This window comes from Macaca mulatta, chromosome 2 (assembly GCF_049350105.2).
Source record: "Macaca mulatta isolate MMU2019108-1 chromosome 2, T2T-MMU8v2.0, whole genome shotgun sequence".
Lineage (NCBI taxonomy): Eukaryota > Metazoa > Chordata > Mammalia > Primates > Cercopithecidae > Macaca > Macaca mulatta.
Window position 1 is genome coordinate 164,282,342 of NC_133407.1, and position 15,756 is coordinate 164,298,097.

A 15,756-nucleotide genomic window follows, 5' to 3' on the forward strand; every position below is an offset into this window, starting at 1 on the left:
TAGATGATTCTGCCTATTAATGCTTTACTATAGTAATACTTACCTGTCCATCTCTCCATCCCTGTATCCATTAGTTCATCTTACTTTTGATGCATTTCAAAGTTAAATTTCAGACCTCAGTTTACTTCCCCCTAAATACTGCAGCATGTATGTATCATTAACTAGAGCTCGATATTTGTTTACAGCTTTTTTTTCTTTTGAAGTTAAATTCATATAAATAAAATTCCTGCCAGGCGTGGTGGCTCAAGCCTGTAATCCCAGCACTTTGGGAGGCCGAGGCAGGCAGATCACCTGAGGTTAGGAGTTTGAGACCAGCCTGGCCAACATGGCGAAACCCCGTCTCTACTAAAAAAGATTAGTAGGGCGTGGTGGCGTGTGTCTGTAATCCCAGCTACTCAGGAGGCTGAGGTAGAAGAATCACCTGAACCCAGGAGATGGAGGTTGCAGTGAGCAGGGATTGTGCCGTTGAACTCCAGACTGGGCGACAAGAGCAAGACTCTGTCTCAAATAAATAAATTAATTAATTACATTAAATTCCCAAATCTTGTGTATATGGAGTTTTGATAAATGTGGACACACCTGTGTGACTTAATCCCCTATCAAGAGTTCAGAGCGTTAGGCATACTCAACAAGATTCTGTCACGCCACTTTCCCATCAGACCCCACCACTGTCCAGAGACGGTTGCTTTTTTTTTTTTTTTTGAGACAGGGTTTTGCTCTGTCATCCAGGATGCTGATGAGCATTTAGGCTGGAGTGCAGTGGAGTGATCTCAGCTCACTGCAGCCTTGACCTCTCAGGCTCAAGCGATTCTCCCGCCTCAGCCTCCCAAATAGCTGGAACTACATGTGCACACCACCGTGCCCTGCTAATTTTTCAGGGTTTTTTTTGTTTTGTTTTGTTTTTGTTTTTTTTTTCTGTAGAGACAGGATTTCACCATGTTGCCCAGGCTGAGGAGTAAGTTTTTTTTTTTTTTCATTCCAGAGTCCTTATTACTATATCAGTAGTTCTCAAAATGTAGTTTCTAGAACAGCAGCATCAGCATCACTTACAAATTTGTTAGAAATTCTCAGAATCTACACCAAACCTACTGACATAGAAACTGGAAAGTAGGATCTAGCAAGTTGTGTTTTAACAAGCCCTCAAGGTGATTCTGATGCATGCTCAAGTTTGAGAATTATTGCTTTATATTATTTATGGTGCTGAAGTGTTAGCGTGAATTTATGTGGGTAATTACAAAGTATAAAATCAAGTCATAATCAGAGATTGTGCTAATAAAGATGACAGGAAGAGTCTTTCTATTGGTTATACTATGGTAGGTCTGATTACATTGTTTAAACAGTTATGTAAGTCACTCATCAACTGAATTCATTAATATTACCCTTGTTTTCTACAAATGAGTTATCTATTACAAACATTTTTCTTGACTGATTTCACATGAGGAATATATTTTACATCAATTGTTTCTATGTTTATAGATTAATATTTCAACTATTTGAGTTGAAAATAAATGTTTAGTCATTCTCCTTACTGGTTGAATGAGAAGATTAACCATATCTGATTTGAAAGGCTAATTATAGATATATTGAAGAACATTTTGGCCAAGTTTAAGAGGATTACCATCATCAAGATGGCTAACGAACTTTTCTGTTTCAATTTAAGTATATAAAGAAACTTACTTATTCTTAGAGGCTCTCCACACCCCTTAAAACAATGAAATAATTATGTAATTTAAATACATTTTAGTTTTAAACATACAGGCATACCTCAGAGATATTGTAAGTTCTGTTCCAGACTGCTGCAATGAAGCGAATATCGCAATAAAGCAAGTCATGTCAATTTTTTGATTTATGAAAGTTATGTGTTCACTATACTGTAGTCTATTTTATTTTATTTTATTTTTTGAGACAAGGTCTTGCTCTGTTGCCCAGGCTGGAGTACAGTGGTGCAATCACAGCTCACTGCAGCCTTGCCCTCCTGGACTCAAGCAGTCCTAGGGGACTGGGACTGTAGGCGTGTGCTACCGTGCCTGGCTAATTTTTAGATTTTTTGTAGACATTGGGTCTCGTTTTGTTACCCAGGCTGGTCTTGAACTCCTGGCTTAAGATCCTCTTGCCTTGGCCTCCTAAAGTGCTGGGATTACAGAGGTGAGCCACCATGCCCAGCTTTACACTATCTATATTTTATTAAGTGCACAATAGCATTATGTCTTTTAAAAGTACATATCTTAATTAAAAAATACGTGATTGCTAAAAGATGCTGATGAGCATTTAAGCCTTCAATGAGTTGTAATCTTCTTGCTGGTAGAGAGGCTTGCCTCAGTGTTGATGGCTGCTGACTGATCAGGGTGGTGGTTGCTGAAGGTTGGGATGGCTTTGTCACTTTCTTAAAATAAGACAACACTGAAGTTTGCCACATCAGTTGACACTTCCTTTCATGAAACATACCTCTGTAGCATGTGATGTGTTTGATAGATGATACTTTACCCACAGTGGAACTTCTTTCAACATTGAAGTAATTTCTCTCAAACCCTGCTACTGCTGTAACAACTATTAAGTTTATATAATATTCTAAATTCTTTGTTGTCATTTCAACAGTGTTCACAGCATCTTTACCAGAAATAGATTTTATCTGAAGAAATAACTTTCTTATCCATAAGAAGCAGCTCCTCATCTGTTTAAGTTTGATCGTGAGAGAGTACAGCCACATCTTCAGTCTTCACTTTTTTTTTTTTTCTAAACAGGGTCTCACTCTGTCGCCCAAGTTTGAGTGCAGTGGTATGATCACAGCTCACTGCAACATCTGTCCTGCGCTCAAGTGATCCTCCCACCTCAGCCTCTCACATAGCTGGGACTGCAGGTGTGTGCCATCACGCCTGGCTAAATTTTTTATTTTTATTTTTTTGTAGAGGTGGGGTTTTGCTATGTTGCCTAGGCTGGTGTCGAACTCCTAGGCTCAAGTGATCCAGCCTTCTTGGCTTCCCAAAGTGCTGGGATTATAGGCGTGAGCCACTGCACCCGGTCCAGGCTCCACTTCTAATTCTAGTTACTTTTCCTACCACATTTGCAGTTACTTTCTCCAGTGAAGTCTTGAACCTCTCAGTCATCTATGAGGGTAGGAACCAACTTCCTCCAGATTTGCTCATGTTGATATTTTGACCTCCTCTCATAAATCACAGATGTTCTCAATGGCATTTAGCATGGTGTTGCCCAGGCTGGAATGCAGTGGCATGATCTCGGCTCACTGCAACCTCTGCCTCCCAGGTTCAAGTGATTGTCCTGCCTCAGGCTCCCAAAGTGCTGGGATTATAGGCTTGAGCCACCACACCCAGCCGTGCATAATATTTTTAAGGGTATCTTTTTTCTAAGCAGTAGGTTCAACAGTGAGCTTATTAGTAAACCATGCTATAAACAGATGTCCTGTCATCCAGATTATGTTGTTCTATTTCTAGAGCATTGACAGAGTAGATTTTGCATAATTCTTAAAGGTGGTAGGATTTGAACACTCGGAGGCCATTTAGGGTTATTAGTTGGCCTAATTTCAATATTCTTGTGTTTTAGGGAATAGGGAGGCCTGACGTGAGGGAGAGGGAGAGGGGAATGGCTCATTGATGGAGCAGTGAGCACACACTTTCATCCATTAAGTTTGCTATCTCATATGGGTGCAGTTTGTAGTACCCCAAAACAATTACAGTAGTAATATCAAAGATCACATTTCGCATAACAGATGTAATAGTAATGAAAAAGTTTGAAATATTGGGAGAATTCTCAAAATATGACAGAGACACAAAGTGAGCACTTTGGAAAATGGTACCCCCAGATATGCTTGATGCAGGGTTGCCACAAACCTTCAGTTTATAATAATGTGTCTGGGACGTGCAATGAAGTGAAATGCAATAAAATGAGGTCTGCCTGTGTTAGCCTTCTTTACTTTTAAGAAGTTGTATAATCTACCTTTTATCTAAACTTCAATTTAAAAATTGAAAGTGTGAGAAATTTAAAATACTAGATTATGACAATAGCAACATATTTAATTTCCTGTTTATTCATAGGTTAAAATAAGAAAGAGGCCCTTTTCTGCCTCGCTTTTTCCCCCTTCGGTTCTCAAAGAGTTTCTCATTAGGGTAAATTAGTCTAAAGTCTAACAGTTGTGGTTCCTAAGTGTGTCTTGAATTGGGTCCAGTGCTCTCCATAGTTTTTACTATTGCATTATCAACCTTCTTCTGGTCTTCTGATAATCCATTCTTGTTCCCCTCCATTTCATTTTTATTGTAGCTAGAATGATTTTCACAATGGGAAATTTAATCATGTTACTAACCCTCTTTAAAATCCTTTAATTAATTATTTTATTTACCTTACAAAGCCCTCCATTGTAGAGCCCAGTATGGGGATAGGGCAGGTGGCCTCACCCATAGAATGAGGGCCATGCAGTTATGTGGCAATGAGACTACAAAGAAGGGTAAAGAATTGGGACCATCATTGCAATCTACCACACACTCCGCCTCTTATCCCCATCCCTACACCTACACATGCAGCTTGTGTTTTGGCAGTATTGAACTTATGATGACCTGCTGTAGCCATCACAAATATGCACATATGAGAGTTTTTTTGTCTAATACTTCTATTTCTGACTGGGTGTGGGGGCTCACACCTGTAATCCCAGCACTTTGCAAGGCCCAGGCGGTAGGATCACTTGAGCACAGGAGTTCAAGAACAGATTGAGCAACATAGGGAGACCCTGTTTATACCAAAAATAAAATAATTAGCTGCATGTAGTGGCATGCGCCTGTAGTCCTAGCTACTTGGCAGGCTGAGGCAGGAGAATTGCCTGAGCCCGAGAAGTTGAGGCTTCAGTGAGCCATAATCTCGCTACTATACTCCAGTCTGGGCGACAGAGTAAGACCTTCTCTCAAAATAAATAAATAAATGAAAATTAGAATTAGGCCAGGTGTGGTGGCTCATGCCTGTAATCCCAGCACTTTGGGAGGCTGAGGTGGGCTGATCATGAGGTAAGGAGATTGAGACCATCCTGGCTAACATGATGAAACCCTGTCTCTACTAAAAAAATTTTTAAAAATTATCCGGGCGTGGTGGCAGGCGTGGTGGCAGGCGCCTGTAGTCCCAGCTACTCAGGAGGCTGAGGCAGGAGAATGGCGTGAAAAGGGAGGTGGAGCTTGCAGTGAGCCAAGATGGAACCACTGCACTTCAGCCTGGGCGACAGAGTGAGACTCCGTCTCAAAAATAAAAAAAAATTAGAATTAATACTTCTACCCCTACCCACTCATGTCCTCCCAAGGGCACATTCACAGTGGATCCCAGAGCTAATGCTAAGAATGTTCTTAATTAGTTACAAGTAACATCTGTTCTCCCTGTGTAGAAAACTATGGATAAGTGTCATTTGTTCAGTTTGTAATAAAATGTATAACTAAATATCTTTTTTTTTTTTTTTTTTGAGAAGGAGTTTTGCTCTTGTCGCCCAGGCTGGAGTGCAGTGGTGTGATCTTGGCTCACTGCAGTCTCCACCTCCAAGGTTCAAGTGATTCTCCTGCCTCAGCCTCCGAGTAGCTGGGATTACAGGCACGCGCCACCACACCCAGCTAATTTTTGTATTATTAGTAGAGACAGGGTTTCACCATGTTCACCAGGCTGGTCTTGAACTCTTGACCTCAGGTGACCCACTTGCCTTGGCCTCTCAAAGTGCTGGGATTATAGGCATGAGGGACTGTGGCTGGCCCTAAATATCTTTTTATTTGCTATTTTTCATATCTGAATTTATGTCCGTGAAATGAGCATTTAATTTATAATACCTAGGTCACAATGTGGAAATTACTTAATGAGGACTTGAAGTATTTAAAAAAATTTTAAGGAACCAACAGTTGGAATACTATAAGAAGTTATCAGAAGTCTCAAAAATAATTCACTTCTTTAACCAAGTAATTTTACTTTTAAAAATTCATTTGTACTTCTAGAATGACTCAGAAAGAAAACACCAAAACTGCCCCAGAGTTAAAAATCGAATAAACATGGTAAGATCTGTGGAGAAAAATAAGCAGGAAAGGAGAACTAGGGTCGCCTGTGGGAGTGGGATGAGTGATACAGTAGGGAGGCAGGAGGGTCCCCTACTAAGAAGGGGACATTTGAAGTGAAGGACAAGCTGTACTAAAATGACCAAATGTAAACACGTGTTAGGAAAATCCTTATCACATTGTTATTTATAGTAGTGGAAAATAAGAAACAGCCTAAGTTTCCAGCAAGAGAGAAATGGGTAAATTATGGCATCTCTATATGAGAATACTATTGTATCTTTAAAAATTGCCATAGAAAAATATTTAGACTTGAGAAAATACTCAGTGCACATGGAAAATACTCAGTACACACACATGCACACATGCAAAGTTAAAACAGCAGGATACAAAACACATTGTACTGTATGAGGCCAAACATAAAAGGAAAAAAGCATATGTAACTATATATAAAGTTTAGAAACTTTATTTTGGAAATATGTGCATCTAGTTATAAAAATGAGTATTGCTAGGTGATGTGTGTTTTGCCATTGTGGTTTTCTGTAGGTTCTCTATAATCTACAATGAATGTACACGGCTTTTATGGAAAGAAATTGAAGAGCTCTCCAGATAATGAATTTACTATCAGCAGTGCCCCTCCTGAGTTATGTTTACTCTTGTGGGTCCTGACTATTTTATTGACATAAGTTGTAAGTTATATTGACATAAGTTATAAGGTGTGATTTAAGGTGGTATCTGGGGTCTCATTTTCACACTTTGTTTTACAGGTTTGGTGTTTATGTTCCTCTTTGCTGTTTTCATCAAGATAGTAGAGCTCACCTTCTTCTCACAGACTATAACTATGTGGTTCAGCACCAGGCAGTAGAGGAAAGTGCCTCGACTGTGGGAGGCTTGGCCAAATCCAAAGACTTTCTCTCCTTGTTGCTGGAGTCTCTAAAAGAACAGTTTAATAATGCCACACCCATCCCCACCCACAGTTGTCCCCTATCTCCAGACCTCATTCGCAATGAAGTAGAATGTCTGAAAGCAGATTTCAACCACAGAATCAAGGAGGTTCTCTTCAACTCCCTCTTCAGTGCCTACTATGTTGCATTTCTCCCCCTGTGTTTTGTGAAGGTAAGTGGTTATCTTACTTTTATGTGCTTCCTGGATCTGTGTGTGAATTACATAAACTGGGTATTTCTTGTTTAATCCCCCTTTTCTCTGTCTCCCCTTTGGCAGCCTGGATGGTGGAGTTCGGCTGCATCTGGAGTGCACTAATACCGCTCCTGGTTGGCGGATAGGTATTTCCATATATGTGATGCACCCGTGGTGGTCCCCTCTTTTTTTTTTTTTTTTTTTTTTTAAGTATTTTTAGTTTCTGGGGAGAATCAAAATATACTTATAATAGAATCAGTATGTAGTAGCTTAAGAGGACCAAGGTTTCAGTAAAACTCAGCCTACTATGGTTGATCTTAACATGGTTGTCAGGAGTTTCCTTGAATTTAATCTAACCTTTATCTAAACTTCAGTTTACTTCAATAGAAAAGAAAAATGGTCTGGATGTCACTTGGGCCCAAAATCTTTTGGGACATTTTAGTGCCCTTTCTTTACCCATTCAGAAGTACTTCTGCAGCCGGAATGGTCCTTCAGAGAACACTCAGTTCTTCTAGAAAGGAGACACTTAAAATATAATCGCCTCTCCCTCCCATCCCTAACTCATACAGCCAGAAAGTCAGGTTGAAGGATTGTGGAGGACTCTGCTCTTGAACTTTCTGCACGGACAGCAGGACCACCAGTGCATGTGTGATTCAGTGTGGCATTTGTCTGCAGGGCATATGTACACGCACCCATCCCTGCCTCTTTTTACCAGTGCATGTATCATTTCTCTCTCTTCTGATCTCTTCCAGAGTACCCAGTACTATGACATGCGCTGGTCATGCGAGCACCTCATTATGGTGTGGATCAATGCTTTTGTCATGCTCACCACGCAACTGTTGCCATCCAAATACTGTGATTTGCTACATAAATCAGCTGCTCACCTGGGCAAGTGGCAGAAGCTGGAACATGGGTCCTACAGCAATGCTCCCCAGCACATGTGAGTAAGCTAGAGGGTAAAACCATGTAACACTTCCTACATGCTGCTGATCATGTTTATTTGCTTTGTATGTCATTCTTGCTCTTGGCTTTGAACATTTAATTTTTAGTTTTTGTCTTACATGGATGCTTGTCATCATGCTAAACTGAATATAAGGGACATTAACTCATTTCCACCACCACCCCCAGCTTCTTAAATGCGTTCTACCTTTCAGCTGCCCAGTCACTCTTAGAGTGTATAATTTGTCTCCCAAGCAATGCAATTGGAGTTTTCTTTCAATCTTACCCCTTTGCCCAAATGCAAAGAGTCATATATTTTATTCCTCTTTAGAAGACTTTAAGATTTGTCTTCTCATCTTCATTGCCACAGCTGAGTAGTTGCTAGCTACTCATCTCACACTTAGCTGGAATATGCTTCTCTCATTTTTTTCTTTCTAATACATGCAGTTTTATTCTAGTAATTTTCCTTACCTGTACTTTTTTACTATTATTTTCTTTCTAAACTCTCTACTGAATATTTCCCTGCTTCTCCTGTGTTTAAGTGAGAACTGTGCCTGACTGTGAGTTCTTTGGAAGAATTTTTCTCATTGTGTCCCCCTTATCAGTCATTACTCCACATGGCTCCTGTGATCCAAAATGGCTAACATTAGGACCGTTTTATTCTGTCACTTCTGAGTCCTTCATCATACTTTTCTTTCAGACCCAAACCATCTTCATCTTCCCCCTTTTGTAATTCGAACATTTCACAAATTTCATCTCCTAGAAATTTTTCCCTAGTTAAGTGGGACAGATTGAGGTGACCTTCCCTTTCCCTCTCCCCCTGAGAGTTCTCCCTTCAATTATCTGCCTTGATGTCTGATACAGATTAGCACAGGCCTTCAAGCCCAGGAACTGAAAGAGATTGGGCCAGGCTGAAAAGAAACCCGACTGTGGGCAAAGGACAGATTTCAATAAAAATTGAAAATACAATCCACAGTACTAGTACTGTACATCTTCAGGCTACTGATGGCACATGGCCATGAGGTGTATCATCACTTTAATGCTGGTAAGTGTCAGCAAGGCTGGTGGAACATTTTCTGAACTGGGAAAGCTTCAGGGTGCTAGAATTTTTTTTTTTTTTTTTTAAATAACATATCTAAACTGCCTCCCAGTTCTTACCCTAGGAAACTAACCTTTCCAAAATCAGGAAGAGATGAATTAACTTAGATTTTTTTAAAAAAAGCTTAACCTGAAGATCCCTGTCCCCACCCAAACTCCATTGTGCTGGAAAGAATGAAGCTGCTGCTTCTGTAACTTCTTTTCCCCCAGAGAAACCTATAAAAATAAACCACAAAAGCAGTGAAAAGTCTGTGTGTGTGTGAGATGTGTCGCTGTGTTCTACTGTATACCTTCTTACAGTTGTGAGGTATTTGAATTGTGTGATAAGCAAACTGATTTCCTATAGTTTTTTGGGATGTAATTCTGCAGTAAATGTCATGCTAGATTGACAATGTGCTAATTTCTCCACTACGCTTATTACCATCAGCTTTCTCTTCTTGTTTGTTCCCTCTAGCATTTCCACCAGTAGACTGCTCACTTGGGATGGAGATGACAGTCTGCCTGCTTACACACTATTTTCTGGCTCATAGTGTGACTCATAGCCACACTATTTTCTGGCTTACACATTTATGTCTGCTCATTCTTCTAAGCCTCTTAAGTCCTTTGACACTGAGTTAACTGTACTTCTTTGCAACCTCTGTGTACTATATAGCAATGAATTTAAAGTAACAAATCCTTTCTAAAACTACTCCAGTTTGACCATGGAATTACTGTATTTTCAGTAATTACTGTATTTTCAGGCAGATGAAGCCTTGATTGTTTAATTCCTTCCATTAAAATACAGCTGGCCTTGCCAGATACTATCTTATCTGTAATTGCCAATATGCTAACATTGCATTTCTTTCTCCCTTAGTTGGTCAGAAAATACAATATGGCCTCAAGGGGTGCTGGTGCGGCACAGCAGATGTTTATATAGAGCCATGGGGCCTTACAACGTGGCAGTGCCTTCAGATGTATCCCATGCCCGCTTTTATGCAAGTACCACTTATTTATTTTCAAACATAAGCTTAGGGGTAAGTGTTAGGAGGCCACCTGTGTGGAAGCATGTAGCATAGTGTGTAGCACATACTAGGAAATTATTACAAGGTAATTATTGCCACTAGCGTAACAGTGGTCCCTGTACTTTGGAAATGTCTTCTGAAGGGCAGATTGAAGATCATATACCATTATTCCAGTTTTAGTGGCTTAGCTGGTTTCTGTAGTTACATTGGTATTTGTTGAATCTAGTATTACTTGAAACAAGTAGGCAGTTATCTAAGACTCCTTTTTCATCTTACCATTTTTGTTTTGTAAGAGTTTGGTTTAGTGGTATTGTTAAGATATACTGTATCTGTGTATCCATAAGTGACATTTAATATATTAATAGTGTGGTGGTTTTATTTTTAGGTATTTGTCATATATGTTGTTTCTTTAAAAAGGCTTTAGCTTCCCCTTTGGAAGTCAGATAAATGCCATCAAAAGGAAAAAAGCTTAAAAGTTAAAAAAGGAAAAAGCAATAGAAACTCACTATATCCAGCTTCTGTTCCATTGAACTCATCCCTTTGGTTATGATCTATTTGGTCTTTCAGCCTTCCAGAAATTATCTGTACAAGGCAAAAGTATATACTTATAAAAGAAAGACCAGCTGACCAATGCGAGTGGGGAAAACTAGGTGCCTGTGGGGGACTGTTTATAGTAAAAATGCCCATAGTGCAGTGCGTTGCTTTTGAAAGGGGATCATATTCTAAACAAGAATTGAAGATCTTTTAAAAATACTTGCATCTCTTTCTCCCTCAGTCCTTCCCAGTTCCTGTGAGGGGGGTACATGGACTTTCTGGTTCTGCAGGTGTTTGTTACTGAGGGACACTTCAATTAAATATTGGGAACTTGCACCAGGCATGATGCTTATAAATACCATGGTAGGGGAATGCAGGGTGGGGCAGGTTGGGAGGAACATGGGGAAGGTGAAAGGCCCTTGAATGAGAAAATGACAGGCATCTCCTTGTTGACGCCAGTGGAAATGCCTTAAGGTGGAGGAAAGGACTTAAGTCACAAGTACATGAGCATTTGATTTCTGTATAGAATATTTAATTCAGCCAGCTGAATTCTCTAGGCCATTAATGACTTCTGTTGGTCCTTGCTATCTCCTTGAGACCTGTGATAGCCAAATAGTTCATTAGAATTTTCTGCGTGAAAATTAGGTATTTTCCTTGCTAGCTTTGGACAGCTGAAAAATCAGATGGAATCCATGGAAAGAAGATTAGGCAAGTTGATTTATTACTGATTTTGCAGGACTGGATAGATAGTTAAATCAGTGCTTCTCCAAGTGATCCATGGGCCACCTGGCCCACTATTTTTAAAAAGTGATTCAGGGCCCCTATATCAGACTTCTGAACCAGAATCTCTGGATGATCCCAGGAATTGGCAGCATTTGTGGATTTGGAAATTATTCTTAGGCACACTGAAGTTTCAAAACAGTCATTTAAAATGTGCCTATTACCTGTCGCTGTCAGACTCCAGGTTAAACATTTTCTTCCTCTTGAACCTGGAAACTTAAAGCTGTCAGGATAATTTGGCTTCATTCTGAGGTGTAAGCTCTGAGATCTAAGTTCCATTTAAATTAGTTCTTTTAGATCTGATCACTGCTGTTACTGTACTGTTTGTCTTCATCTAGATTTAGGATTAGACTGGTTAAACTGAACTGTTAATGTTCCTTTACAACTTGTGGCCTATATGTTTGTATTCATAACTTTGTATTAGAAAACCAGAATTTAGCCTTTTAGAGTGGAGAATTTAGTGGGAGTAAATATAGTAGTAAGCCCTATTTTTAGTCTAATTCTGACTCATTTTTCCTTCCTCCTTATCCTGTCTTTGTGTACCCTACTTCTCAATATCCAGAAGAAAATCAGTAATTAAACACACAGGTATATGGTGTAGAGGATTTCAGTAAGTGACCATGGTGGGTAAACAGTTTAAGGAAAAATTAAAAAACTATTATATTGATATTTGATTTGTAACCTCTCTTTTCCCCAAACTTCTCTAGTGTTGGTATTTATGTCTTAGTTTACAAGCCAAGAATGTTTTTTACATTTTTAAGTGGTTACATAAGTACCTATGTAATATCCTTAACTTTTGCCTCTTGACTTACAAAGCCTAAAATATTTCCTATTTGGTCCTTTATCCACCTCTGTCTTAGATAAATATACTTTCGTGTTTACCCTAAATAAAATCTATACCTAAGATACAGTCTAAGAAAAATGTTTATAAGTAGTTTTCTTTTGGGCATAATCTCTTTTCGTGTCTCAGGGGCATTGAAATAAAACTTATTTCATTATTTCTTGGGCAAAAAGGAAAATGTTTCAGTCTTTATAGCAAGAAATAGCCTGATAGTAAATAAACAGATCTATTTGTTATTATATATGGGAACCTGTAAATATTAAATTATTTTAGAAAAATAAATGCAAGAATAACTACAGCCATTACTTTTCTATGAAATAACGTTTTGCTTTTTTAACTTCCTTACAGTTCTTATTTCATCGACCATTAAGGCTGTTAAATCTGCTTATCCTTATTGAGGGCAGTGTCGTCTTCTATCAGCTCTATTCCTTGCTGCGGTCGGAGAAGTGGAACCACACACTTTCCATGGCTCTCATCCTCTTCTGCAACTACTATGTTTTATTTAAACTTCTCCGGGACAGAATAGTATTAGGCAGGGCATACTCCTACCCACTCAACAGTTATGAACTCAAGGCAAACTAAGCTGCCTCTCAACAATGAGGGAGAACTCAGATAAAAATATTTTCATACGTTCTATTTTTTTCTTGTGATTTTTATAAATATTTAAGATATTTTATATTTTGTATACTATTATGTTTTGAAAGTCGGGAAGGGTAAGGGATATTAAATGTATCCGTAAACAAGGTGATGTGATCTTTCATGTGTTAGTATATTTGAATAATATACATATGAGAGGTATGCCTGTCCAGTAAAGAGATTGATTTGTTTGTATGGCTCTGGAATAACTCATTCGTTTATGAACACATCTCATGTATTACTTGACACAGTACCTTTGGTATGTCTGCTTTTCTTTCAATCTTCATTATCTTTAGCCCTCAGCTGGCGAGTAATTATTGCTAAAGAAAGGGAGATCAGTGGAGTTGCCTACCAGCACCCATTCTCTTTTAGTTCAGCTGGCTAATAGTATTGGAATACATCGGGAAAAGAGTGGGTTAAAGTCCTAGGTGGGGTTCTCTTTGTTGCCTACTAGGAGGAAGCAGTAGGCTTCCTTTCTAAGATAGGGACTCAGCTGGTCTATTTTACCCTGTGACGTGTAAATATACTTTTGAATAAGCTACTATCCTGAGGCTCAGGGTTTTGCTGCCACTTTTCCTGTTTTTCCACTTCTGCTTCCAAAGATTTTCCTTTTAGTTGTTTGAAACAATACTTTACAAGACAGGAAGTCTTTAGACTGCCCGCATTCATGAAGGAGATGATGTGTGGCTAGATCAGTAGAAGAAGCTGAGTGCAAATGCCTTGTTGGCTAGAGTATCGGAAGGTTGAAAATTCCAGGTAACTGGGAGAATGGGCAAGTCCTCAGCTGAACAATCTTGGATGTAGTCTAGCAGCAACCCACCTACAGTGGCATTATGTTTGGAGTTACGAAGAGAAGTGAAAGATAAGAATTACCTACAGCTTTGTATTCAGATAATTTATATCCAAAATTTGTGTTTTAAATTTCATACTCCAGAACTTTTATGTTTATGAGTATTAGCCCTTTAGGTTATGGGAGGTGATATACTTAGTCCATTGATATTGTCACTTGTCATCTAAATTTATGAGACCTTGTCTTAGAGAATCTAAACTATATTGTCTTATGTTTTCTGTGCTGAGTTTGGTTTGTTACACTCTGAAACTTCTGGTGAGACAAAATAAGACTTATGAAGTAAAAAGACCAATCATGTAGTTCACAAGCTGGCTCTGAAAATAATTCTTGCAGAAGAGTTCTGAAAGGTTTCACCAAAGGAAGCATTGTGAGGAGTGTGTATAAAACCAAGGTACCCAATATCAGTTTATGTTTAAATTAATAATTGTTTCCTTAAATATTTTGATGCGTATACTTTTTTTTAAGTTAACATTTTTTGGCATTCAGTCTGAGTCTGTTCAACCATTCAACAAAGATATATTAACCACTAGACACTACACTAGGCCCTGGGGATATAGCAGTGAATAAGAAATGCAAAGGTCCTACCTGCACAGAGCTTAAAATATGCATGAGGATGGGGGAGTTAGGTGGTGCAGAAAATACAGCAAATAAATTTATGTATAATATAACATTCCCTGGTAGTAGTGATAAGTGCAGCAAAGGGAAATCAGGGCAAGGAAATAGTGGTAAGAATGGCACTGCTAGAAGGCATCTTTGAGGAGATGATTTTTGAGCAAGAGCAAAAGCAAGACTGAATCATATAAATAGCTTTGGGGAGAATGCCATGTTACAGTAGCAGCAAGGGCACTGTTGGTATATTGGAAGAATAGCACGAAAATAAGTATATTAGTTAGTTGCTTTTTAAAGTAGTTCAGCCTAAATATAGTGGTTCTTGAGGTAGGGGTGAGAAGGATAGGGAATCTGCCATCTCTCTATGCTTTCCATAGGATCTTAAAGTATGCTTCTCTTGGCAGCAAACATTTTGATGAGATTACTCAGTAGTTTAGAGCAAAATGGGTGGCATGGGCACAGAGATATCTCATCAAAATTGCCCCAAGTTGGCTGTAGCTTGGAAAAGTAACCCAGATAACCCTGATTAGAGATAACAGACCAGTCTTATAAACTGATATGGTGCCCCTTCTGGCTTGATCTGTCTTGGTCCTGTCCTAAGGGAATAGCACAGAACCAGATACTGGCTTGGCTAAATAAATAAATGGATATAAGAAATAAATAAAAATAAATTTTGGCTAATGGAATTGCAAAGTTCCTCCTACCCTCACCTCCAGATATGGCAGCATAAGGGGCATAAGACCGTTTAGTTCAACGTGTTCTACACATTCCAGCTGTTTTTTTGTTTTTGTTTGTTTTGTTTTGTTTTTGTAGGGGCCATGTTCATGGAAGAGAGAAAAATTACTAGTTACCTGGATATCCTATTATAGTTCATGTAACAGAAGGGACACCATATTTGCTCAGTGATAGTGGAAAAATGTGTAATCATTAAATAATGACCTTTTTTGTAATTCTTTGTTGGGAAGTTAAAAATGTTTGTGGAAAGCATGGTTTAGCAAAAGTTCAGTTGGGTGGACTTGGATACTGGAAAAGGAAAGAATATACTTGACTAGTCTGGGTGGTCTAAGGTGGGTAAATAAATCAATAGAGGAGGGCAGTTCACAGGAATGAGCATGACAGAAGTTTTCCTCAATATCCTATTTACTCTGATTCCATGTTTATATTCCTGATCCTCCTTTCCTTCCTGTCCCTATCAGTCACCACCACTGCCACCTGTTCTGCCGTTTCTCCCTTTTTTTTTTAATTAATTTTTTTAAAATTTCTATTAACTGAGCTAGCCAGGCATCTCATTTCTATGTACTGGGCAATTAT

General features: G+C 38.9%; 1 protein-coding gene across 7 annotated transcripts in view; it reads left to right on the forward strand.

Annotated features, from left to right (window-relative positions):
• The window catches only part of TMEM39A (transmembrane protein 39A), a 34,808-nt gene extending 21,627 nt beyond the window's left edge, over nt 1–13,181 (forward strand). For 5 of the 7 annotated variants that reach the window (XM_077990817.1, XM_077990820.1, XM_077990818.1 and 2 more), the window contains 4 exons: nt 6,788–7,136; nt 7,910–8,097; nt 10,048–10,168; nt 12,699–13,181. In XM_077990817.1, coding sequence (XP_077846943.1) covers nt 6,788–7,136; nt 7,910–8,097; nt 10,048–10,168; nt 12,699–12,932 — 892 coding nt within the window. In that variant the 3' untranslated portion in view covers nt 12,933–13,181. 7 annotated transcript variants of the gene reach the window in all.
• Nucleotides 13,182–15,756: the final 2,575 nt, after the last annotated feature.